This window comes from Ictidomys tridecemlineatus, chromosome 10 (genome assembly GCF_052094955.1).
Source record: "Ictidomys tridecemlineatus isolate mIctTri1 chromosome 10, mIctTri1.hap1, whole genome shotgun sequence".
Lineage (NCBI taxonomy): Eukaryota > Metazoa > Chordata > Mammalia > Rodentia > Sciuridae > Ictidomys > Ictidomys tridecemlineatus.
The window spans coordinates 20,736,616-20,762,916 of NC_135486.1; the positions used below are offsets into that span (position 1 = coordinate 20,736,616).

Genomic DNA, 26,301 nt, shown 5'->3' on the forward strand with positions numbered 1-26,301 from the left:
TAAAAAATAAGATTACTATGTAGATAGAATCCATATAATATTTTAATATGGAATAAATAAAAGTGCAATTATAAATTTTCAAGAAAATCATTACACCAGAATATAAAGGATTAAGCTAAGGCAGTGCTCAGAGAAATATCCATAACCTGAACTGCACATTACATACATTGTGAAAATAAAATATTAACTACATAACTAAAACTAAAGGAAATATGACAAAAACAAGACTATGTAAAATAAAAATCAATTGCTAAAGAAATAAAGCATGTGTTAATGAGTTTTTTTAAAAAATAGAAATTATAAATCCCAAAGTAGCATGTTTCAGAAGAAAAACAAGAAAATATGACAACTAGTAAACCTATTTTTTTTTCAGTAGGAGAGAAAAGACAATAAAGAGTTGACACAGTAATCACATAATAAAACAAACCTTTTTTAAAAAAAAAATATGAAAAGAACAATTGTGTAAAACATTTTACAAATAAGGCGTCACCGAACCCCTGCAGACAAACAAACACCAACACAAAATGCCAAAAACCCAAATGACTTCACACAGAAATTTTGCCAAAATTTCAAGGGATTGAACTCAGAGGCACTCAAACACTGAGCCACATCCCCATCCCTATTTTTTATTTTATTTAGAAACACGATCACACTGAGTTGCATAGGGTCTCACTGAGTCTCTGAGGCTTGCTTTGAACTCAAGATTCCCGTCTCAGTTTCCCATGCTTTGGGAATTACAGGCATGCACTACCTGGCCCAGGCTCCAACTTCATTTTTATAAACATTGTAAAATTGGCACAAATTCATTAAAAGATCACAAACATATACAACAGATTATATTATAATTTGTGAGTATTCCAATTCATAAATAAAGCAAAAGCAAATAGCATCCAATTTAAATTTGAAATTCTTATGTTATGATCCAGTAGGATCATCCCAGTGAGTACACACATGGTTCAATATTAGGAAACTATTAATATTTATCAATTCAACATAATAATATAGTTAAAAATAAAAAAATCCTGACCGCCATGATGCTTAACTGTATTTGATGGATAATTATAACTATTCCTGACTGACTAATTAGGACTTAATAAATTATCTTTAAAATGATAAAATGTGATCCTCAGCTTTAGAGCCAACATCTCACTTGATGGTAGAATCCTGGAAGTACTCCAATAGAAATCAGAACCAGACAAACATATCCCCAAATGGAACTCTTGTTTTAAATAAAGTAAGTATACTAAAATGGAAATATAATTTTATAAATAATATAAACTTATTGCAAATTAGAGCAATAAAGTAAGGAAACAATACTTAGAATTTTGATTCTTTGCAGGCAATATGTTTACACATGTGTAAAAGTCAGAGAAATCAATGAACAAAGAACTGTACACTATAACAGAACTTACTAAGGCAAAAGTCAAAATTAAAATACTACAAATTAAATATACAACTGTTAACAAATTATAAGTACTAATGAATAAAGACACACTAAAACAGCAGGAAAATACAAAACATATATTAGAAAAATTGTCAACCAAACCTGAAATTTGCAAAATAGTCCTTAACAGATACTATGACTTTTTTTTAACAGCCATACTCAACATTAAATTATGTCAAATTCTTTTCAGTTAATATATAATTGTAATCTGATTAACAAACAAGCAGGTCGTTTTTATTTCCTGGAACTACTTGGGTGAGTTCTAAATTATAAGTGGAAAATTCCTTAAGTAAATTTACTGGAAAAAATTTCTAAAAGTGAGAGTGAGAACATCTCATCATATATGAATATGTATTAAAAGATCTATGTACATAAAGCAGTGAGTATTAATATATGAATAAATAGACAAATGTAATGGAAACAATCCTTAAAATAACAAATACATAAGTAAAATTAGCATAAAATAAGTCTGGGGAGTAATTGACTAGGGAAAGGTAAACTTACTAAATGACACTGTGACATCTTAAATAGTCATTTGAAAAATAAACTGTATGATTGTATACAAGATAAATACCCAAGATATAAAAGATACAAACTTTTAATGAAAAGAAACCATTCAATTACTAGAAAAAAAAATATGAAAACACAGATTGAGAAAAACATTCATATTTAAGAATCCAAAAGTAACAAAAAGTTAATTAAATCAGTAAAACCAGAATGTTTTGTATCACAAAACACTATAAATAATACAAATTTTACACTTGTAAAGTATATTTAAAACACACAATATCAAAGCGTTAATCTCTGCATAACTGTAAGAGCTTCTAAAAACTCAAAGAAAAGAAAAACAATATTAAGAAAGGAAAACATAAAAAGGGAAAAAATGCTCAGGTAAGAAAAGATAAAAATAAACATAAATCAAAAGATTTATAGATTATTTCACTATTCTGGAATTTTCCAACACCCCAAATTTTGACAACCTAAACAAAGATATAGGAAAATGGCAAGCAATCAAGCCCTCTGATACATTGCCAGTAGGATAGCAAAATAGTAGAGTTCAGAAGAAGGGAAAATTGGTGATAGTTTGTAATAATTGACTCAGCAATCCCACTTTTCAAAATCTACTTCAAAGAAACTGTAGAAAATACTCAAATAGTTTTCTCACTATGGTTTTGTCTTTAGCATTTGGAAACAATACAAACACCTACCAGAAGGAATAAAGCATGTTACAGCCATCTGGAAAAATATTGTGCAGCCAGGAAAAAGAAGCAAGGACAAATATCTACACATTGACATGAAGAAAGTCAAATGAATAAAATGTTTCACAAGAGGTCTTTTTAAATAGCAAAAGAAAACAGAAAGATAGAAATATATGTGCTCACTCCTTTTTGTTAAAAAATAACAAACACTGGAAAGATTAACCAAATATTTTTATAAATATTCACCTAAACGGAGAGGAAGGAAATAGGATGAAGTAATGCCTTTGGATATACCTTGCCATGGGGTTTAAGCACTGAAAGTCTTTTAAGAAGATAATCTTAAATTAAAAATAAATAAATAAATAGAGAAAGCCACACACAAAAATTAATCGTCCCTAATTGTGTATTGAGTTCATAAAATAATCAAGTTATGTAAGAACATAGACTTTTAAATGCAAATCAGTTTAGGGGAAATATTCTAAAGACATACAAAACTATAAAAAAAATACAAACAGTGTCCTTTAGAGTATGAGTAGGTATAGTAAAAGTGGTAGGTCTGGTTTTCCACAGTATATGTTTGTTTACAAATGAGTGTATCAGAAATCATTGTAGAAGTCTCTCTATTTTGGGTGTTTGAATATTCATTTAGGAAAAAAAAAGTGTAGTGGCATGAGTGTCCACAACTCTCATTGCACATTGTGCCCAGGTTCAAAACACATTAATTAACAATAAAATTTCTTACTTGGTAAGTTCATGACTAATATTATGGCTAAAATGCAATTCTACATGATTTACTCAGTTCCCAGATGATTCTATGTGGAAAATATAGTTAAAATTTTGAGAAAGCATCCAAGTACAATTTTGCTGCATTCTCATTGTTTTCTACAGATTTCAGTATTTGAAAGAAAGCTTACCGGTCCTTTTTAGAAATTATATGTAATGTCTTCTTCAACTCAGTAATGTATTACGTTCAAAACATTGTCTCAATTGACTAAGTAGACATTAGTTTTGCCTTCTGAAGATGCAAGAAGGCCATTTAAATATGTGAAGAAATTCATTTTTACTAAGTCTCCCTTTGTATGGTAGTGAATTTTCTCATTACTGGAGATGTTCAAACATTAATTGAAAACTATATGTCGTTGAGCAGAAGAGATAATTAAACCACTAGAAGAGATTCTTTCATTGGATTACAAATCCTGGAAGACAGAAAAATGTAAAATTAGTTATTATAGTTTAGACGTAATTGTTCCAATTTTTATCATCAAATGGATTTGGGTTCTCATGCTTGCTTCAATTTAGTGATTGAATGATCTTGAATGTTACTACTTAAGAGTCAGTTTCCTCTTATGTAACTTAAGCATAGTAATTCTCTCCTCAAGAGCAGCTTGTGTGGAACAGATATTTGTAAAGAGTCCAGATTCCGATTCAAACTCAGTATGAATTCAAAAGTTGTCAGCATGCTATCACTCTGTTTTATTCACCACAATTCTTTAGAATCATATAAAGCAACTCTTTGCATACCTAGACATTTCTAGTAATTTTAGCTCTTTTGTCTCCTTTGTGATGAATGGAAGCCTGCCTTTCCACTCATTTTACAAATTCAATGATCTGTAGCCATATCAAGAGTAAAGCTCTCCCAGTACAGTTCTCTGAACTTTTTCATGACTCCAGGTGAGTCATACTTCACTCCAGTGGAAGAAAGCATCAAACCCTTATTTTTTAAGTGTCAGTAAAAATTGACTTGATTTAAGATTGTTTTTTTCAAATATTAGTCTGTTCTATGACAAAATTGTCAAGTGATATGTAGCAAGAGCCAGTGATCACTGTTTCAGAAATGAACTCACTGTAACAATATGAAAGAAAAACAAGTATGCGTTTAAGCAAAGATGAGCAAAGGGAAATGGTGATCTAAAATCATCATCGTGCAAAACATGATGCATGTGCTCTTAACATCCCTGTCTCCAAAACAGAGGGAATAGCCTTCTCTCAATTAATTGGGAAAATTAAGCAGTATATTTGCTCTATAGAACCTAGCAGGACACAGGTGTACAATAAATGTTGATTTCATCTTTTTTCCTACTTTTATTGGGACCTCTCAGTTAACAAGGAGGTTTGAATTTTTCATAGGCAAGAACTTCAGATTACATAGTTTCATTTCAGGAATCTAGTCTTTATCAAAATTGTTTTTTAGGAGATTTTATAATCAAGATACATGGGATTATTAAAGAGAGTAGTGAATTATCATTTCCAATAGCCTCATAAGGAGAATCCATTCCAAAATTGCTCATGATTCTTTTCCGTAGTGGAACATTAATCCATGTATGGAAAAGCTTCCCTTGTGCCCTGCAGTGAAGCATGTGAGGCAGCTTAAAGCTGCAGCTTAAATTACTGCAATTGTTCTTTTATGGATGCCCTGTTTTAAGCCCTTACTTATAACAGACAAGACAACTGGCTGATGTAAGCTGGCTAACTTGTGCTGAAGTACAAGCATATAGGAAATCATGGATTGTTAAATATGTAAGATTTCTTTGAAAATCCTCTCAATCTACATGGAGAATAGGTTTGGTTTTTCTCTCTCTCTAAGAGATCTGTTTTTTGATTTTTTTTTTTTTATGGTTCTGGGGATTGAACCCACAGCTTGTGCAAGCAAGGCAAGCACTCTACAAACTAAGTTATATCCCCAGCTCCACCCACTCCCCTTTTTCCAGTCTTGAGACAGAGTATATTCTCAGCTTTTACTGTAAATTTCTCAAAAGTATTCAATTATAAAATTTAATTAGAATTCTATGTAAATGGCATGCAACACTCAAATTTAACATCTCAATCAACTAAAAAATCGTTTTCAAGGTAATTAAAAAAATAGCTGTAGATCATAAGTATGACATGGGTTTAAAGGATATTCATACATTTTATAAAAATCAAATGTGATTTTGAAAACAATTCAATATTCTGAGTCTGTTAAAATGTGAAAAGGATTAATGATTATGGATATAAAAAGCTGTGATTTTTCTATACAGAAATCATGCAGCTGTGTCTTATCCAAGTAAAACTGTGAGGTTTATGGACATAAAAACACGTATTTGAGTATACTTCATAGAGAATGAGAATCACAGGACTTTAAAACAAATGGAATCAGAGATTTACTGTTATGTCCTTATTAGCTTATTGGACTAGATACTTCTGTTATGCTGTGACTCTTACTAAAATGTCTTTTTTTTCCCCTTGTCCTGGGGACATCATCTGTTTGAGTCTATGAGAATCATAATTTGCAGAACTTATATATATTTTTAAGGATATGAATAACATTCTAAAAACAGTTTTAAAATGATGCACAATATAATGATTACATAAGTCTAGGGTTAAATCTATAAGAATGATGTGGTAGCCTGTATTATTCTTTGTAATTATTCACTGCTCCATCATGGATACAGACAAACACACATGGATTCATGTCCATAAAGAACTATGTCAGTTCATGAATGTGTTTCCTTCGTTCTGGTTTTGGAAGGGAAAATGTGTTGTTCAGTGGAATACAAGTGTACCAGATGTGCATCTCCATCTAGTATAAGTTTTGACAGGCATCACAGTGGCATTTCTCTTGGTTTTTTCCTCTGCCAGGAGGATTGCATGTTCCAAAGGGACATCTCCTTCCATTTGATTTCCAGAATGAGAAGTCATACAGAGTAGAAACACAGGGTACTTACAACCACTGATATATAACATCATAGCAATTACTATTGTTATGATACACTGAGGGGCCTTTTTTATTCTCCTATAACAAAGCTAACTCTTATGGGTTGGCTGTATTTTATTTTATTTATTTTCTGATTTCTACTGCCTTTGTGTTTGTATTTATCAATCACATATACATTTCACCCAGAAAAAAAAGTGTGCGTTTATGGTAGATATCACTTTGTCATTCAACTTTTTCACACTTGAAAATCTTATTGTGATGCCTGTTTTGCTTTAGTGAGTTTTACTTATTGTCAAAACTGCTATTTGAGATAATATCTTTCTCACATGAATAAACCTTACAAATATGTCTTAAATGTAATTGTAGATCTTATATTTGATAAAACATTTTACCTTAAAATGTTGTCCCAGTTTGGACAATGAGAGACTACATTATTCCTTGTGTTAAAGTCCATGAAATTTGGGGTATTATCTTTTTGACATCATATTCAGTTTCCTTTTTTACTTTGTCACTCCCAACTCATCATCATCCTTCCACACGTTAAAGGTATCAATTCTGGTATCATTCTACTAATAGAGTGTTGTAGAGGAAAATATTATATTTTAGGAGCAAATAGACTTACAGAACAAGCAGTCTTAGAAAAAAATAGGTTTTTGGAATGATTCAGAACCAAATATATAAAGATAGCTAAAAAAGAATAGACACGTTGGCTTAACACCAATTGCCATCTGCAAGGTAATATGGGAAGAAACAGCTAAATTTATACTAAAACATGTTTTGAAAAGCATCCTGAGAGAAAGCAATGGACCTATGATTACTAGCAGTTACCTCCAAGAAAAGACTGAATTTTTGTTTTCTGAATAAATTTGCCCAGAGGCCTATAACACTACAGATAGTGTTATTCTGTGGGGAAAAGAAAAGCATTAGAACTACATCTAAGATTAGGTGTCAATGAATCTACCCTGAGTAAAATATTAAAATTTCTTTAATTTTGAAGCTGTTTACAAACAATGTTAAGTGGATTTTTAAAATATTTTGGCATGTATAGTTACAAAGTTCTACTACTATTTTGGAGAGATTAATTTTCAGAAGTGAGATTTCTGGAACAGTAGAGTGTACTTGAAATTTATATAGATCGTACAAAGTGCTGTTCAAACTTAATGTGCATATAAATCACCTATCCATTTTCTTGAAATTTTGATTCAGATTCATTAATCTGTGACAAAATCTGAGATGCTACCTTTCTAACAAGTTCCGAGATGATATTGGTGCTGTAAGCTCATGGACCACACTCAAGTACTAAGGCTCTAAACCACAATAAAATTTATTACCAATTTAAACATTTGTCTTTGTCAGTGACCTGAGTTGTTCTATAAGGGAGATTTTGGGCATTTGAACTGTCATAGAAAACTCGGTGCATATATGTCAAAGTGTGGATACATGATTTATCTGCCTCATCAATGTGCTACATAAAAGAAATAGAAAATAAAATACAATCACATGTCCGATACTCTGCAACTTAACATTTATCTTTTCTCTTGTTTGCTGGAAACACTATTACAAAGATCAGCTAAACTAGCAAATTTAATCTTAGTTTTTCTCTCTTTCATTATTATTGACACAAAAGGTTTTAAATCATTTTAGTAAATAATGATCATGTAATCTACTACAAGTAATTAGCAACAGTGCTTTAACTTCAGATCTTTCAATTTCTTTACCAGAGAAAGAGATAGAGAGGGAGAGAGGGAGGAAGGGAGGGAGAAAGGAAAGGAGAAGGAGAGAGAGAGAGAGAGAGAGAGAGAGAGAGAAGGAGAGAGACAGAGAGAGAGAGAGAGAGAGAGAGAGAGAGAGAGAGAGAGAGAGAGAACACAGGTGCTTGCAAAAGAGAGGGAGAAAACTGATAAAATTAATCTTAAGAAATACGAGTATGCCTTTAGTTTTAAATATAAGTATAGTAGTCATTTTCCCCTTCATTGCCATTTATTTCATGATTCTCTAGGATAGCAAACTTCAGAAAATATTTATTTTCCTTTCTTTAAAGTTTTTTCTTAACCCATTAATTCCCAAGTTTTCATTTCTATGATTATGCCAATGAAATTGACACAGGTATATGAAAATAGGTTGAATACAGTAATCTAGAGCTTATATATTTTTTACATACGTGTGTGTGTGTATATATAAACCATGACAGTATGTGTGTGTGTGTGTGTGTGTGTGTGTGTGTGTGTGTGTGTGTGAATAGACTCCATGAAAGTATATGTATGTCATGATTTATGTATTAGGTCTTCCCCAAAAGCTCATGTGTGAGACAGTGCAAGAAAATTTGGAGGTGGGATGATCAGGTTATGAGAGCCTTAACCTAATTAGTGCATTAGTCCCCTGATGAGATTAGCTGGGTGGTACCGGTAGGTCAGTAGGCTGTGACTAGAGGAGGTAGGTCAATGAGGAGCATACCTTTTGAGTATATATTTTATGAACTGAACTTAGTCTCTTCCTGCTTCTTGGTGCCATGCCCTGAACTATGTTCCTGCTACACCCTTGAACCATATTGTTTTGCTTCACTTCTGGCCCAGAGCAATGGAGTCAGCTATCTATAGACTGAGACCCTAAACAGTGTGGCCCAAAATAATCTTCTTCTTTGTCTAACTGTTCTTGTTAGGTCTTTTGGTCTTCACAGCAAAAAAGCTGACCAAAAGATATGTGCATAAACATATATTTTAAAATGCTCTAATCACACACCTATTAATTTTTTCAAAAGAATAGATGTCTATAAACATAATAATAAATTCAAAGTGGTATACTTGTTGCTCAATTTAATTTTTTTGGAAGGGTACCAGGATTGAACTCAGGGGTACTTGACCACTGAGGCACATACCCACCCTATTTTGTGTTTTATTTAGAAACAGGGTCTCACTGAGTTGCTTAGCACCTCACTTTTGCTGAGGCTGGCTTTGAACTAGCCATCCTCCCTCCTCAGCCTCCATAGCTGCAGAGATTACAGTAGTGAGCCACCATGCCCAGCCTCAATTTAAGTTTTATAGGTGTTCCACACCCAAGATGATAAGACAAAAAAGAGTTAAAATGAAATATGTATTCCAAAAGAATAAACAATTATCTACATTTTCAAGTGATTATTCATATTTAAGACATGAATTTACATATATTCAGTGATTTACTCAATTACTTAAAGTAAATTTGTACTTGTAAAGAAGAGAAAAAGTGAAAATGAGAATGACAGCTGTTAATTGATTTTTAAAAAGGTGGTATATGGCAGAGAATTAAAACAATCTGTGAAAACACTATATAGAACATAATTCACGTAGAGAAAAGTGAGAATTGACTATTTGTAAAATTAAATGAGAATATTTGAAATTCTTTTAAGGATGTAACAATATTGAGAAATATAATTGATATTCTTTCCATTTGTGTCTTATTGTTTAACTTCTGAGTTTCATTCTTTCTTTGCATGAGATACACAGAGGAAAACTATTTTGCAATATTATCAAGCTATGTGAAATATTTTCAAGCTACAATGACCCTACACATTATGTGGTGATTATTTCAAATAGTAGTAGTGGTGGTAGTAGTAGAAGTCATTATTTTAAATACTTATTCTAGTAAGTTAGTATTATTCTGGATATCAATCATGCATGTTTACATTCCAACAATGTACAAAATATTTTCTATATTTAAATAAATTTGAATATCTGAAAAAATGCTTAAATTTATTAATATGGTAACCAAAATATACATTGTCATAAGAAACACATTCAGGAAAAGAAATCATATGGACTCTCAAAGGAAAACAAGTCAACTAAGCTAAATATTTAATTTGGCTCTTAAAATCTGTGCCTTCAAAAACAGTGGTGAATTTGGATTTACTCTAGGGTAAGACAAAATTTATTATTTAAAGTTGTTTTAAACTAACAAATTTAAAATTTATCTGTTTGGTACTAGAATTAATTTTGACCCAATTTTGAAAGATATTATTAGAAAAAAGTGTTATGTCTAATACTCTAAATGGGAAGGTATTTTACCCAAATGGTCCTCATGGTCACTATTTTTCTGACTCTGCCCAAAAAGCTGTGTGCATTATCAAAGAGACTCAGTGTAGGAATGCAGCTTGATGAGAGGAAACTTCCCTTGGTTTTCTTGTGCTAGACAGGATGATCTGGTCAGGAGAGAACCTGTACTTCAGCCTTCTCCTCACTATCTTAGAATTGAGGGAGGCAAGAATACCAGAGGCACCCACAGGTTTTCAGTGCTAGTGTGACTAGGTGGGAACTGGATGAGTAAGTCTGTATAGTTCCAGAGGTAAGGTTCAGGCACACTTAAAACTACTTTATAAATATTTTGATAAAAACTTTAGCGAAAATTTTAGTCTCCATCTTTTATAGTTCTCTATCTTTAAGCTGATCCAGAATTTGGATCCAGCACTTTAAGTGAACACTTCCTTCCTCATGCTCCAAAGACCAATAATTTTATAGGCATCTTTTTTTTTCCTATTCATTCATTGTTTTTGTATTTCTGTCTTCAGCACACAGACACACTTCTATTTCAATATTTGTTGCATATTGAATTATAATGAAATATATTACAAAAACAGTCATGAAATATACTTCATAGCTAGAAATCAATATGTCCCAGGAGTGCGATCTTTTTCAAGATTGATTCTTTAAATTGTGGAGCTTATTTTAGACATTTAAACAGTGATAGAGTTTGGATATCATTATCCAAAATAGCAGCAAGAAGAATTACTATATTGATAAATAGTCTAGAAGCTATAAAATGAAATAAATGGGGAAAATGATTTATATTGAAGAAGGTTTTTTATTATACATATTTTTCCTTATAGGAAGATAATTCAATCACCAGCTTTATCTATCATAAAATATCCTATTAAAGGTTTCAAATATGCTATCCAGAGTTTTATGTCTATGTCAATAATATTATACACTAAATAACTCTTTGGGAAAAAGTCATTTTTCATTTATTTCCTTTGCACTTCTTTTATTGATAGTATTTTACACTCAACTTATTTTGAAAAAATATCTAAACATAGCTAAAGACTTAGGTACTTAGAAAGCATATAGTTAAAAACTAACAAGTCAAGTTTTTTTGCTTAAAATGTTAGCTTGTTTTTATGACACATTATTATATGCTATCATTATTAATATTATTATTTACAAAATATATACTAGTATTATTATGTCTTGGTCTTAGTCATTTAGGAGGGCAGCCAGAGAGAGGAAATATGGGAAAGAGTAAAAGAAAGAATTATCTCAAATTAAAACCCAAAAAACTTATGTTTTATAAAAAAAGTGAAGTAATTCAAATTTGTATTCAACCAGGTAAAGCATAGGAATGACAGACTCACACCAACAAAACAGTTTTGGTGCAATTACAACAGCAATAATTTCAAAAATTATCTGAAAACATTCATAGTATAATTATAGGTAGTTTATATCCTTAAACCATTTAATGATTTCATTCATTATGCTAAATTATTATCATTACCCAATAGAGATTCATGAAGAAAAATACAAGTAACATTTGAAGAAAAAAATTAAATAAAAAATAAAATGAACACTAAATCCAAGAAATATACAAAAAATTGGAAGTGATTGAGTGTGTTCATTTGAAACCAATCCCCTTAAAGATATGCTTGAACAAGACTTTTAAATAACTCAAGCAAAACAATTTTGAGAATATATATTTTCATCATCGATTACTGCAGTTTTGAAGTGTATTTTGAAGTCAGATAGTATGATCCTGTTTTGTTCTTTTTCCCCCAAGATGATCGCCATTCAGCCTGTGACAAGGATTGCACTGAATCAATGGATCACTTTGGGTAGTAGAGTGATTTTATCAATACTGATTCTTCCAATTGCTGAACACAAGATGTATTTCCCTTTTTTTTTTTTTTGGTGTTATTTTCAGTTTTCTCATGAATGTTTTATAGAACTCATTACAGACATTTTCACCTTTTTGGATACAAATGTGATAGGGTTTTATTTTAGTGTTGCTTTTTGTTTGTTTACTGTAGCTACTGAAGTGGGACTGCTCTCTTGATTTCTTATTCAGATAAACCGCTGTTATCTGAATAAGTAACATTATGTTTCTATGTTGAATTTGTATCCTGAAACTGCTGTATTTTTTACTATTTTGGACATTTTTAGTGGCATCTGAGATTTTCTATATTTAAAATGATGTCATGTGCAAGCTGTTTGCCATCATTGGAACAGTCAAAGTGAAAAAGTGACTTAATCCCATAAGGTTTTGAAACATGTTTTATTTTAAAAATTACAAAACAAAAACTAACATAAAAGCCAAAGCATGGCATTCACAATACCAAAATAACAGAATAAGTAAAATAAATAAAATTTAACAAAATTTTGATATTCAGGAAAAGAATTGTCCATGAGAGCCATATGTACCTTTTGCTCTTTCTCTCCTATTTTTCTTTTCTCTCTTTTTCTTTCAGAAAATGAATTTTAGGTTATAAAATTCTTTTAGGTGCTTTTTCATACAACAGTATTGTAGTAATAATAAAAAATAATGAAGACTAATATTATTTCAAAATCTCTCCACTCTTTATAGAATTCCACAATTATTGAAAGTATTTATACATTTTTGACTACCTACATTACTTTCATAACAAAAATGTAAATGCACTATGTTTCAAGTATGCCAAACACTGTGTTCAAGATATTTCCATATATTTACACTATTTTTTCATATTTTTATCACATAGGTGCTACTTTCTAGCTTTCTAAAATTCAGAGAAGTTAATGGTTTTTAAAGACTCAACTGATTAAAATTGGGCTGCTTGTTGGGGGGAGGGTGGAGATAAGGACTCAACCTCAGGTTTGATATCTTTGTTTTATTATTTTATTATAATTCATTAGTGAGAGAATGGAATGGAGGAATAACAAAGGACAGAGCAGCCTTTTCTTTCTGCCCACAACCTACCACTTCCCCTTTAAATCCTCAAGGTTATGCCACAGTCAATATTTTCAAAATGTGAGGAGGATCTACTCCTTCTCTAACCCGTCCTTCCTCTCTTCATCTGCCCTCGCCTGGGTTCTCATTCTCTCCAACTCTAAATATTTGTGAAACTGAACCATTTGACTTGCTGGGTTTGCTTCCTTCTTTCAGTATTCTTCCTGAATTTGAACTCAACTGCCCTCACTAAATATTTGAAACTTTTACATTTATCTAGGAAACTGGGCAACTTTGGTCCCTTAGAAAAGCATAGTTCCACTATTTACTCATTAAACAAATAGTTAGAAAAACCTACTGTATACCAAGCACCATTACAGATACTATGTGAAGGGATGACAAATACAGACAAGGACCCTGTTTCCACCAAAATATGCAAAAAAGAGATTATAAACCGGTAACAGGTAAAATACTTTTTCATAACAATAAATACTTTGAAGAAAGAAAAGTAAGATCATGAAAGAGCAGAGAATAAAGGGATTCTCTGAGAAAGTAAGACTTGGTTAAAATATGTGAAGCCCATTGTGATAAAAAAAACAATTGAGTATGAGGAAGAGACAGTTGAGGGGGCTCAGATGAAACCTCCCTCTAGGTCACATAGTAGGGCCCTCATAAATCAGAGCAAGATATTTAGGTTTCATTTACAGTGGGCAGTTCCTGGTTTTAGATAAAGCAAGGAAGATGACCACACTCAGGTTTTTAAAAGTTCTCTGTGGAGAACAAACCATAGAAATATTGTAGGAGAAAAAGTAATAGTGACTTGGTTTTTTGAGAACTAGGAAAGAGTAAGACCCAGGAAACATTCTGAGGTTATAAACGGATGACTTCATACAGATTTAAAAGGCAGGGAAGGGAAAGAAATGACTTTAAGGAAGAGTCTTTCACAACATTGAAAAATTGCATGAATGAGCTCACCAGTTTTCTATTAAAGTTATCAAGCAACTGAAAAGGAAACAGGACTTTTTATTTCCAGAACTTTCCTATCCAGCTTTATTTGGTGTTCTTCATTATAGGAATTATGGAAATTACTCATTTTAGGAACCATGGAATATGTAGATATTATTTCAAGTCATATACAAAATTGCACATATAGAAATATGGGATATTTTTAAATCTTAGGAAAATGTCATAATTCACTTATTATACAATACCTCCCAAATATCATTTTAGTGTCTCCAAAGTGCTGGATAATATATCACTGTGATAATTCTATACTTAGCAATATTAAATTAAGACTTTCTTAATTTTTAAAAAATTTACAAATTGGGAATAAGTGAAATTATTAATCTCTATTCTTTATATTATGCATCATACTTCTTGGCATTTATTTCTCTTTTACTATATCATATGTCAAACACAACCAGAAATAATACAATAATGGAAAGAATCTAATTGTAGATCTTTACTATTTACCTCTTGTAAATACTTCCTGCTTTCTAGAAGCAATGACTCCTACCAGTGACATTTTTTAAACAAAATTTGCCATAACATTTATATCACAGAATATAGTCACTATGCCTGTATTTAATGTATATTAGGTTTTTAATAGCTTTTTGGATAGAGTAAGTGATATTCATCTATGTTGTGAATATGAATACTGTAATGGCATTTAACACACTCAATGTGAGGGATAAATGAATGGATATATTATATAATTACTCAAACTGCAGCTATCTGGATTAATTCGAACTTTTAAGTGATTATATAATTTTATGAACAAGCACACACAGGCACAAATATTTTCAAAGAATCGTACCTCCCAGAGTAGCAGATAGCAAGAAATGAGTTCCATATTTCTTGATAAGGTTTTCTGTAATTTGCTGAAGGGTAGGTCGCCGTCCCAAAAGTCTTATGTTGCGGAAGAATTCAGGGGCAAGAGGCAGAGGGGAGCCAAGGAAATTTCTTCTTTCAACTGCAAGATTATTTACTTTCCAGCGGCCAAACTCCCTGAAAAGCAAATTTATTTTTATTCATAAATGCATAATCTATCTGAATGCTCTCATTTGAAAACTTCACTTGGTAGTTTAGGTAAGGTCACTCGATTACAATGACTTTAGCTTGTAATGATATGTCACAGTCTCTGAGTAGGAGAAACAATATTTATAATTTATGTAACTGGAATGAATGCTCAAACCCAAGTATGTGTAGGAAAAACAAACCACTTAAAGTGAACAGCTTCCACTAACATACTTTTCCCAAATAGAAATGTAGCCATAAAAATGATTTTGTTATGCATAGAATATAAATATGGATTTTACCACTCCCCAAAGAAAAAGCATGAAAAAGAAAAGAAAAAATTAAGGGAATCATGTTGTATGAAAAACAGAAAACAAACTTATACTCATCATCCAAATGATTCTTTCTCCATTCACTTTATTATGAAGTCATGGTCATGAACTGCACAGAGAGATCATGCTAAACAAAATGCTGTACACTTGCCTTTTTACACAAAAAATATTTTGAGGTCTTCTAATTATAATTTATTCATTCATACTTTAGCATAATCATTTAACTTTTGGGGTCTGAGGCTTTCTTTTTAAAATTAAATTGATTTTATCTGATCCATAAAAAGAAAAATTTTGTATACTTATGGAGAACTATGGGACATTCAGATTCATGTGTACATTGTGTGATATTTAAATCAGATTAAATAATTCATGACTATTTTCTCATAAAAATGTACCTCACCTAACTTGATTTGGGTGCATTTTCATCTGCCAATGCACACACCTTAAATATGAAGGGCCTCTGACTGTGGACAACCTTTCAGGGAGCTTTCTGTAGTTATCAGGTGATTTTGATTACCTCAATCTGCTAAACTCTGCTACATTTATAGTTTCAACTTCTATCATTTCACATACATAAAAAACTTTTCCACATCATATGATCAATTTATTTTCTCTGTCATGCAGCAACCAAAAGGAAAGAGCCAACTCTGGAGAAATTGCTCACTTAACAAAATAACTAAGTTGTAAGTAAATAAATCCCCAGTAATGTTAATAATTATAGGAAAGTGTTAATTTCCAGATCTTTATTGGAAATTTTCCCAGTTTCCCCCCATATTTTCCTATAAGGAATCAAGTAAAACATGACCCTTTTCACAGTGTATATTCAACATGTTCAGTTTGTATAGAGAAAATAAATGTTGAATTGAGATGTAAGAGGTTTCTCTTTTCTATTTAATGTATTTCTTTTGTAATATAGTGACACAGAATCACTGCTATAACCTTTTTTTTGGTGGAAACTCTGATGAGAGGTATTGAAATAATCATTAGAAGTAGTTACAAGAACACATTAAGAAAAAAAAATCTCTGGGAAGCTAGGAAGCACAACACAGATAGAAGATATTAGATATAAATATAAATATTCAGTGTCTCTTCTTCTGAACACAAGACAAGCTGACATTACTAGCACACTTTAAAGTCACTGTGGTAATTTGGTTTACTTTGACCAATGACATTTGAGCATGTAAGACAAATCTCATCATTCAGTCTGGGAGGCTGATCAACAAGTATGGTGAGAATCCCAATCCCCTAAATATATCCTTGCGGTTTACCAGTATTCACAAGTGCAGGACAAAATATAATTATAGGAAATCACCAAGATCATGTGGCTATTGTTTGCTTGGCTTGCTTCTTTTCTAGCAATATAATATAGTACCTCATGACTGATGTATTTTGACTTTGGGGAAACTTAGGAAAACAATAAGAGCTAATGTTTCCTACATAAAATTGGAACCTTATTGGTACAGATTTTTTTCCCCTTGTCATGAAGATGAGATTCACCTCAGTTGCAACTAGACCTTGAATTCATTTTAAATTTTGGAAAAACAAAGTAGTAGACTGCTGAATTGAAAACATGCTATTGGGTTTGATAATCATAATGAGAACATTTTACCTAAAGGCTTCTCAGGATTCAATCCAGATGCTTTATGTTTATATTAAATAAGAGCATTGTTGTATCTACCTAAATTTTACTTTCTACTTGGAGCCTTCCAGAACATAAATATCTTCCTATCATAACCTTTGGAAGTCTTTAAATGAAATAGTCACAGTCATTAGAGTCTAATGTAACTCAGCTCCTCTAGGGGCACCACTATTTTGTAGAGCACACAAATGGGCTCTTGCCAGTTCAGCCAGCACATTACTTTAAAAATGGCTTTTTTGGCTCTAAGGAGCCTCTATTAGTTTATTAGGGCTGTATGTTTGCCTGCTAAAAATTCTGACTTGCAAGCATCTATTATGTGCATTCACATAATGTTTACTTTTCTACAATGTTTATTATGATTTTATTCCTACCCATCTAATAAAAAAGGTTGGAAAACAAGAATGACATCATCAAATTTCATTCAAATAATGCTCACATAATTGCCACATTGCCACTGACCTTTCATATTAGCATTTAAATTCTATGTGAATACACAAATGTACTGAATGTATTTTAAATAAATTAATTTCCTTGATTTTTTAAAAAATGCACATGTATGAATTCAGTTCCCCCCACATAAATAGCCACTGTTGGCACAGAAAATTTTGTACTCAATATAATAGGACAAACAGCCTAAAATATTAACAAAACAAGATAATGCAGTTACTGAAAAGATTCATCTCTAACTACTAAATTACTCTAAATGAAGTTGTTTGTCTAGACTCCTAAAGGCTATTTTTGTGTTAGTTTTTCACATTAGTACATTTGTTGGCTTATAAATTTAATTCTGTCATTATTCATTAAATTTTGCAGACATAACAATATTAAAACTAAATATATTACCCAAACACTAATCTGAAAATAAATCCAACATGAGTATCATAAATCGACTTTCGGATTTTTAGTAGTAATAACCTTCTAATTGCTTCTGTAAAATCATACTGATCTTAAAAAATGTGTGTAAAACATAATCCATACTACTTCCCCATAACTTGATTGTGTTTAAGTGTTATATATAAAATTACCTTCTTTAACACTCTTGCTGTATAGCTTCCACATTTCACAAATGACACTATTTTCCATTTGGCTGGTAAAAGTGAAATGTCCCTAATGGCCTCAATGATCATAGCACTGAAGTAGTGCTTTTAAAGCAGCTAAATACTGAGCAGTTGGCAGTATAAACTATCTACTTTCTTTCACCCTCCTTTCCCTGGATGCACCCAACTTCTTCATTTTCATTTTTAACTTAACAGTAGTAGGTTTTTTAAAAGCCAGGGAAGCATTTTAGATGAATCTGGACATTTATCAGAAGGAATTTATGAAAATTAAACACCAGAAGAAAAAACATAATCGCAAGTATGACTGATATACAATGTTGATATGTAAGAGTTTTGAGTTTCAAGAAGTAGCAATTAATGACTGATATATTTCCTATGAGCTGCCAAGCTCAGAGTAGACAATTAACATAACAAAACATTTATCAGGCCCAGTAAAACAACAAGGATTCACTGTTGTTATGACCTCTTGACTATATTACTGAATCAAAGATAGGGGTGGTGTTAGAAGTTTTAAAAGGATGGCTTAATTTGTGGGGTCATAAAATGACTAAACATTATTTTATTTTATGTTACACAGTTGTTAATCATTTTGTGTAGTTTTATAGGCTAAATTTTTATTCCAACTTTAAGGGAAACAACACAGAATTCAATTATCTCAGTCATTGGCCATTAATTCCAAAGGTAATTCATTTAATAGTAACATAACAATACTACATGCTATATCTGTATATTAGTACCACATATATATCTACACTAATGCACACATGATAATATTTCATAATATAAATAGTTATTATCCATGTATTTTCAGATGTTAGCATTTTTTCTAAAAGATAAATATACATGCTGCCAATTAATGATTCTAAGTTAAAGAAAGAGGGGAATAAGTAATAATATTGTCTGCACTTTTTCTTCTTAAATTGTGAAAGTATAGCTTAACATTTATCACAAGTATTATACTAACTTGTCACAATTATTCTTTCATCACATTTATAAAATTATATAGATTTGATAGTTGCTGATCAGTTTAGACAAACCTATAGCACAGATATAATTCAGCTAAAAATAAAATATCTACTTTGATTTTTTTCAGAAAAAGTAATAAAGAAATATGAACTTTTTTTTACATTTATAGCTACAGAAACAATTATTATGCTGTTCATAAAAGAAAAATGTTTGCATTTCATCCAAGAAGTAAAATATTTTACACAGGCAATATGAGTTTTTCAAAGGTGATTTGATTTAGGATTCAGGTGAATTTACTTATCTTTTTCTTAACAATTCAATTCACAACTTCAATCTCTTTGCCTTTTTGTATGTTCTTAAATTCACTGATGCAAAGAAGCCTCATCTAGAATTGTAAGTCTGGTAATATGGTCTCTAGTTTCTGAAGTAAAATTTGTAAAAATTAACCAAAATGGTATGAAAGTATTGTTTACCTTTGAATAAATTATGATATATATACATTTGCAAAGTCATAGTTTTATTCTCTATGTAAATTTTTAGTATATGCACAAATATTTTTGATAAAGAAATTAATAAGAAAATTATTTTTAAATTTTTAAGTAAAAGGACTCAAAGAATCTGCAAATCACTTTTGTTTTGTCTTAGCATAGACTAATAAGTTATATGTTCATTTAAAAAAGATAAATGCCATAGAATAGATACCTACTGATAAAAATTAATGTGTTTTTGGTAATTTCTTCAAACACTTAAAAGTTATTTTCACTGAGATTTTTTGATTGTACAGCCTTTTCCTATAATATTGCATTAAATTTTTATAAACCATGGATTATGTCAAAGTAACTAGCCAAACAAACATCTGAGCTTCAAATCAATTATAAGGTTCATTTCAAGTAGCATGAGGTAAAAAAAGCTAAATCAAAGATATTTTTAGAGTAATAGAAATTTTAGAGACAATAAACATAACTTGTTAATTTTCTTTTGTTTCTTTCTTTTTTTTTCAATAGTGTGGATTAAACTCAGGGGCAGTCGACCACCCAGCCGTATCCCAGCTCAGCCCTACTTTGTATTTTATTTAGAGACAGGGTCTCTCTGAGTTGCTTAGCACCTGGCTTTTGCTGAATCTGGCAAAAGCCATCCTCCTGCCTCAGCCTCCTGAGCTGCTGAGATTACAGGCATATGTCACTGCGCCTGACATAATTTGTTAATCTTTTTAATATATTCATAATAAGGTTACTTTGGAAGAGTAACTAAATTAAGCAGAACATTTTTTTCTAAAATAAGTCTTAAAATATCTTAAGAAAACTTCTTTAAAGTGTTATCTGATTTTTCCCCCATCATTCAGACAAATAAAAACATGTGGTTGGTCATAGGTTTTAAGATGAATAATTTATTGTAACTTTCTCTTAACTTTGTGTGTTTCCTATATACTTTGATAGGGAGACTGGATATGGTATAGTTGGACAAAAATAAATTTAAAAAAAATGTGTGTCCTTAATTTTACAAGGTATAAATTATCTGTCCCCCAAATTATAACCTTTCAGTTTGAATTAGGCTTGAGTTGTTAGAATACCATTTTATACATAAACAGCTTATGAAATATAAACTAGTAACATCACCTACTCTGAATATTATTGTCACCTATAAATTACAAATCAAATCTATTACTTAGTAGGTACCTAATTTTCTCTTCTTGTACATTTGAGATTTATATAAAATAATTTTTTAAATATCACCTAATTTGTACAGACTTCAAAAACCCCATAATATATGGCAGCTGCTTTTTTCTGTTCCACAGCCCTATCCATAACTAAATCAGGTCCTCCTCTATGTACCCACAGCATAATGTTCTTTTCCCACTGGGTACATACTGTATTTATTTATGTGATTCTTTTGTTTTATGTCTGTTTCTTCCATTATTTGATAAACTCCACATACATATGGGTTATTTATTATTTTATGGCAATTGCATTCTTAAGATTCAGATATATGACATTCAGTATTCAATCACTACATATATGCTGAATCAAAAATGAGCAAATGTTTTCATATGAGCTAAAATAAATAAACCCCTAAGTAGAGAGAAAGGTGATTACTGACTTTTTTGCATATATCTACCTCAAATTCATAGAAAACCAAGCCCATTGGAAGAATATGTTTCTTAATTACCCTCTTTGAATATTCTAGTGACTGGGGGAAACATTTGAACTATGAGCAAAATGTTAGCTTTGCCAAGTTATGTAATAAAATGTTTAGTGGTGGTACTCTGAGCTTCTGTGAGTTAATGCACTTTGAGGAGAACAATCCTGTTATTTCAGTTTCAAGAGAATCTTTAAATTCACATATATGTCAACCATATGGCAGAAAAAGGAAAAAAAATTACACTAACTTAGTTCTCAGTTTAGGAAAAAAATATTTATTTCTCCCACTAGGAAAAATATAGTAGTATTCTCCTAAAGACTTTAGAAAATATTTCCCCCACTGCTATCAACAAGTTCAAAATTTAATAGGCATAAGCAACATTTTCATATCAATGGTAAATGAAAATATAGCAAATCCATTTTATCCCAACATGGAATTTGAAATGATAATTTCATTAGACTTGTTGGTACAGTAATTAACCTATGGTATTGAATTATGAGGTGTGTGCTCTTTTTTTAATTTAATCTCCTTCTGATAAATGAGATAGCTTTGGTATAAATAAATACTGAGGACTATAGACTTAGCAACAGTTTAATTCTGAGGGGCTTAACATAAACACTAGTACCCTTAACTTCTTTATAGATTTGATTGTAACTTTGATTGAAAGGTATAATTTTATAATAGTGCCTGACATTGATGAGTGTGGTGTGTGTGTGTGTGTGTGTGTGTGTGTGTGTGTGTGAAAGAGAGAGAGAGAGAGAGAGAGAGAGAGAGAGAGAGAGAGAGAGAGAGAGAGAGGTGCATAAGGGGGAATTTTGCAGAGACAGAAAAACAGAAAGACAAAGATGGATAGATAGAGAAATAGAAACAGTGTAGGAAGGTTTTTTTCTTCAAATGCAGAGGAATGTGAGAAATATTAATATAAACTGATCAGAAATAAAAAGCAGACCATAGATTAATCCTATATTATATTGACTAGTCATCAAGAAACAGAAAACGTAAATTTGTACTTGGCGGAAGGAATTAAAGGAGCTTTTGAAACTTATTGCATTTCTTGGAAGAGGAATTATAGGGGCTGAATGGCTAAACAAGTTTATGTTCAATTACTTTTAAAAGTGATATTGTACAGTCCAAACTCCAGGCTCAGGGAGCAAAGAATAAAAGCCTCCGAGAGGAAGAAACAGAATGCTGAGAAAGAAAACAGATTCTTAGACAGGATCATCCAACATTATTGAGGGAATTCAAGGATGAAATTGAGAATCTGATGGGGAAATCTGTTACATCAACCACTAAGATGAAGGTTTAAAATAGGAATCTAATGCATGAGAAAGCCTCCAAAGAGGGCTATATAAATAAATAAATATATTCACAAACTTGGATTCCAAAATAAAGGTTAACATCATTAAGCACACAGAAATTATCCTGCCATGATTAAAACAGCATGATTTCTGCCAGGGGATAGCATTTCTGTTAATTTTATTAAAGCTGCTTATAATGAAAAATAGTCATGTAGAAGAAACTAACTCATGAAAATAATGTGCTGAATCAAAAACACTACATGCTATTTCCTATTAAAAAGTATGCTTTAAAAGGTTGCTAGAATATTTTCAGTACAAAACACATTTGAGAAAATGCATACAAATAATGGAAATATCTAGAAAGAAAGATTAATCACACCAAAATAGCCAATCACATTAGCTACCTAAATAATATTCAAAGCAAATAAATAAATAATATCTAGTTTAAAAATTAACATATCTTGAGGCAGAACAATTATGTAGTATTCAGAGGACAAAAATGTAGTGAAAGAACAAACTACTGAAGCATCAGAGAACAAAAAATATTAAAACATAGCAGAATGCTGAGTTAAAAGAGATGAAAGGGTATAACAAAAACATGTGTGATGATAGTGAAAGATGGGGTGCTGGTAAAGATAAGAATTACTAAAAACAACTTTGGAAGTTTGTATTATTACTTCATTATTGAAATTGGAAAGGAAATGGAATTCCAAGCCTAATGTACTGATGAACCTGAAGAATTAATCAAGGCAGTCACTCCATATGACAAGGGAAAATAGAAAATTGAAAGGTAAAATAAATGAGCAAGGAAGTACCTAAAAAAAACTTCCCTAAATGGAGTGCAGATGAAGTGTAGGTAGAATACACTTGAATTTAAAGGACACAACAGGAGGACAAAAAAGAGAGAAAATTAAAATATTTGTATCTTTTTGAAAGGAGAAAACAAAAATAATTTTTAAAATGCAAACTTACTTCTGAAATACTGAAAGAAACAAATAAAAGCTAATAATTTTGAATTTACAGTGTTGGTCAAATCACCACAATAAATTTGAGTTTTCTTTAGAATACAAAAGAACTTTAAATGATATGAATGCAGTTTAAAAATACCCAATATTCTGAAATTCCATTATTATTACATGGCACAATAAAAACCTGACAGAGATGTTATTAATGAGTGTCTACAACATTGCTAAGAAAGATGAGATTCATGTTAACAAATAAAATGAATAGCTATAGTAACAATGTATCAATATGTAGTTAGTTTTATGTAATCAATTTATATTCATGGACACTGTGTTATGCCGACAGTGATGTCCAAAGTATCCATAATAGTAATTGATATTTGTAAAATGTTTTTCTTAACCTCTATCATATCTTTCACAGGACTTTGAAGTAAGTGCATTATGGCATAAAGGTCAAATAATAATGGCTAATGCTATATTTACATGTGCAAAATTTAGGATAGGAAGATTTATGAAAAAGCACTTACATCAACATGATAGTATATATTTTCAATTGATTTATCATTAAGCTAATCTAGTTACACTGGCTCTTGCTATTCTGCAGAGGAAATTCAGTGACTAAACCCATGGTTGATGATTCTCTGGCAGGCAGCTTCAGCTCCACAAGTGATTTTGTCCTCAGACCTCTTTCCTGAGTCCATAAATGTTGCTTGGATCTCTTTGATTGCCTTTTCTCCTATAGATCAATACTTCTCTGAGGAAGTTTATACTTGACAGATGGTGATTTTCATCTTGGAACTGATTCATTCATTAATAAGATATTTATGCATACTTATATATTAGAACTGTTGTTACACACCATAATCACAAAATACAAGTAGCAAACCTAGTCAGAGAGAGAAATTTCATCAGTAGACTGCCACAGAGCTCGTTTGATCTTGATGTCCTTAGGTAAACTTTTGGTCAAAGGGAAAATATGAATTTTGTTCTTTTATATTAACATTAATTATATTAATATAATATATTATATTAACATTATATATTGATATATTATATATTAATATAATTAATCAATATATTAATTAATATATTATATATTAATATAATATATTATATTAACATTAATTCTAAGAATTTACTATGAAACAGGCATTCAATGAATACCCCTTGGATTAATATTTGAACAAAGTTCTTAATTAAATTTCATTCAAATTGACTGGTATAATGGTTGTATTGAGCTTTTTATTCATTTTGAGATTATGGTAAATTCATATGTAATTTTAAAAATACAGAGAAAATCCATGCATGTTTTTACCAGTTTTACCCAATGGTAGCATCTTATAAAACTTTAGTAAATAATCACAACCAGAATAATTGGCATTGACACAGCTAAGTTATAGAATATTTCTGTCACCACAAAAGTTCTTCCTGTTACTTTTTATAAGACACTTCCCTTTTGCCCCTTCTTAACTCCTGACAACCAACAATCCTTTCTCGTTCCTATGATTTTGTTTTATTAATAGTATTTCTGTTTTAGTCAGTTTTTTCACTGCTGTGACTATGGGACCCAACCAGATCAGTGATAGAGGAGGAAAAGTCTCTTTGAGGGCTCACAGTTACAGAGGTCTCAATCCACAGAGAGAGCCTGCTTTATTCCTCAGGTCTCTAGGCAGAACAACATGACTGAAGATTGTGGCAGAGAGAAGCAGCTCACATGGTGATCAGCAAGCAGAGAGAGAGACTCCATTCTCTAGATACAAAATATATACCCCATAGCCACGCCCCTAATGAACCACTTCCTCCAGCCAAATCTCACTTGCCTCCAGTTACCATTCAGTTAATCCCAAAAGGGATTGATCCACTGAATGGGTTAAGACTACAACCCAATCATTTCTCCTACAAAGGTTCTTGCATTGTGTCACACATAAGCTTTCAGGGAACACCACATCTAAACTCTAACAGTTACACTAATGATATAACATACAAATGATATAACATATAAGCCATCAGCATTGACTTCTATCACTTCAAATAATTTCCTGGAGATTCAACCAAGTTGTAATTTACACCAACCATTTGTTCACATTTATTACTGAGTAGTCCTCCAGGCTATGAATGTACCCCTGATTGTTTTACCTATTGAAGGATATTAGTGTTGTTTCCAGATTTCAAGTATTTCAAATATAACTTCCATGAAAATACAAGTATAGGTTTTGTGGTCACAACTTTTCATTTCTGTATGATTAATATACAGGTGTGCAATTGCTGGATTTTATGATGACTGTATGTTTATTTTATTTTATTTTTTTAGAAACTGTTTTCAGAATAACTATAGTGTTGTGCATTCACAGAAACAATGCCTGCATGATTCTGTGTCTCCCAATCCTCATCCTTATTAGCATTTTGTGATGTTTTTATATTACTATTACATCTGGCATTCTGAAAGTGATATCTTGTGATTGATTTTAATTTAGTATAAATGTTTAATGGCATTGCTTAAATTTTTATGTTCCTTTTACTCTTTATATGTATTTGGAAAAATATCTGGTCAATTTTTTGACTATTTTTTATATTTGGGTCTTTTAAACTAGTAAGTATTTATACTTAAACAC

The 26,301-nt window shown here is 31.1% G+C and overlaps 1 protein-coding gene across 3 annotated transcripts in view; it reads right to left on the reverse strand.

Annotated features, from left to right (window-relative positions):
• Window positions 1-26,301, reverse strand: part of Brinp3 (BMP/retinoic acid inducible neural specific 3) — a 358,134-nt gene that overhangs the window by 160,050 nt on the left and 171,783 nt on the right. For all 3 annotated transcript variants that reach the window (XM_005319679.4, XM_021722543.3, XM_021722542.3), the window contains exon 3: window positions 15,096-15,286. In XM_005319679.4, coding sequence (XP_005319736.1) covers window positions 15,096-15,286 — 191 coding nt within the window. The remainder of the gene's footprint in view (window positions 1-15,095; window positions 15,287-26,301) is intronic.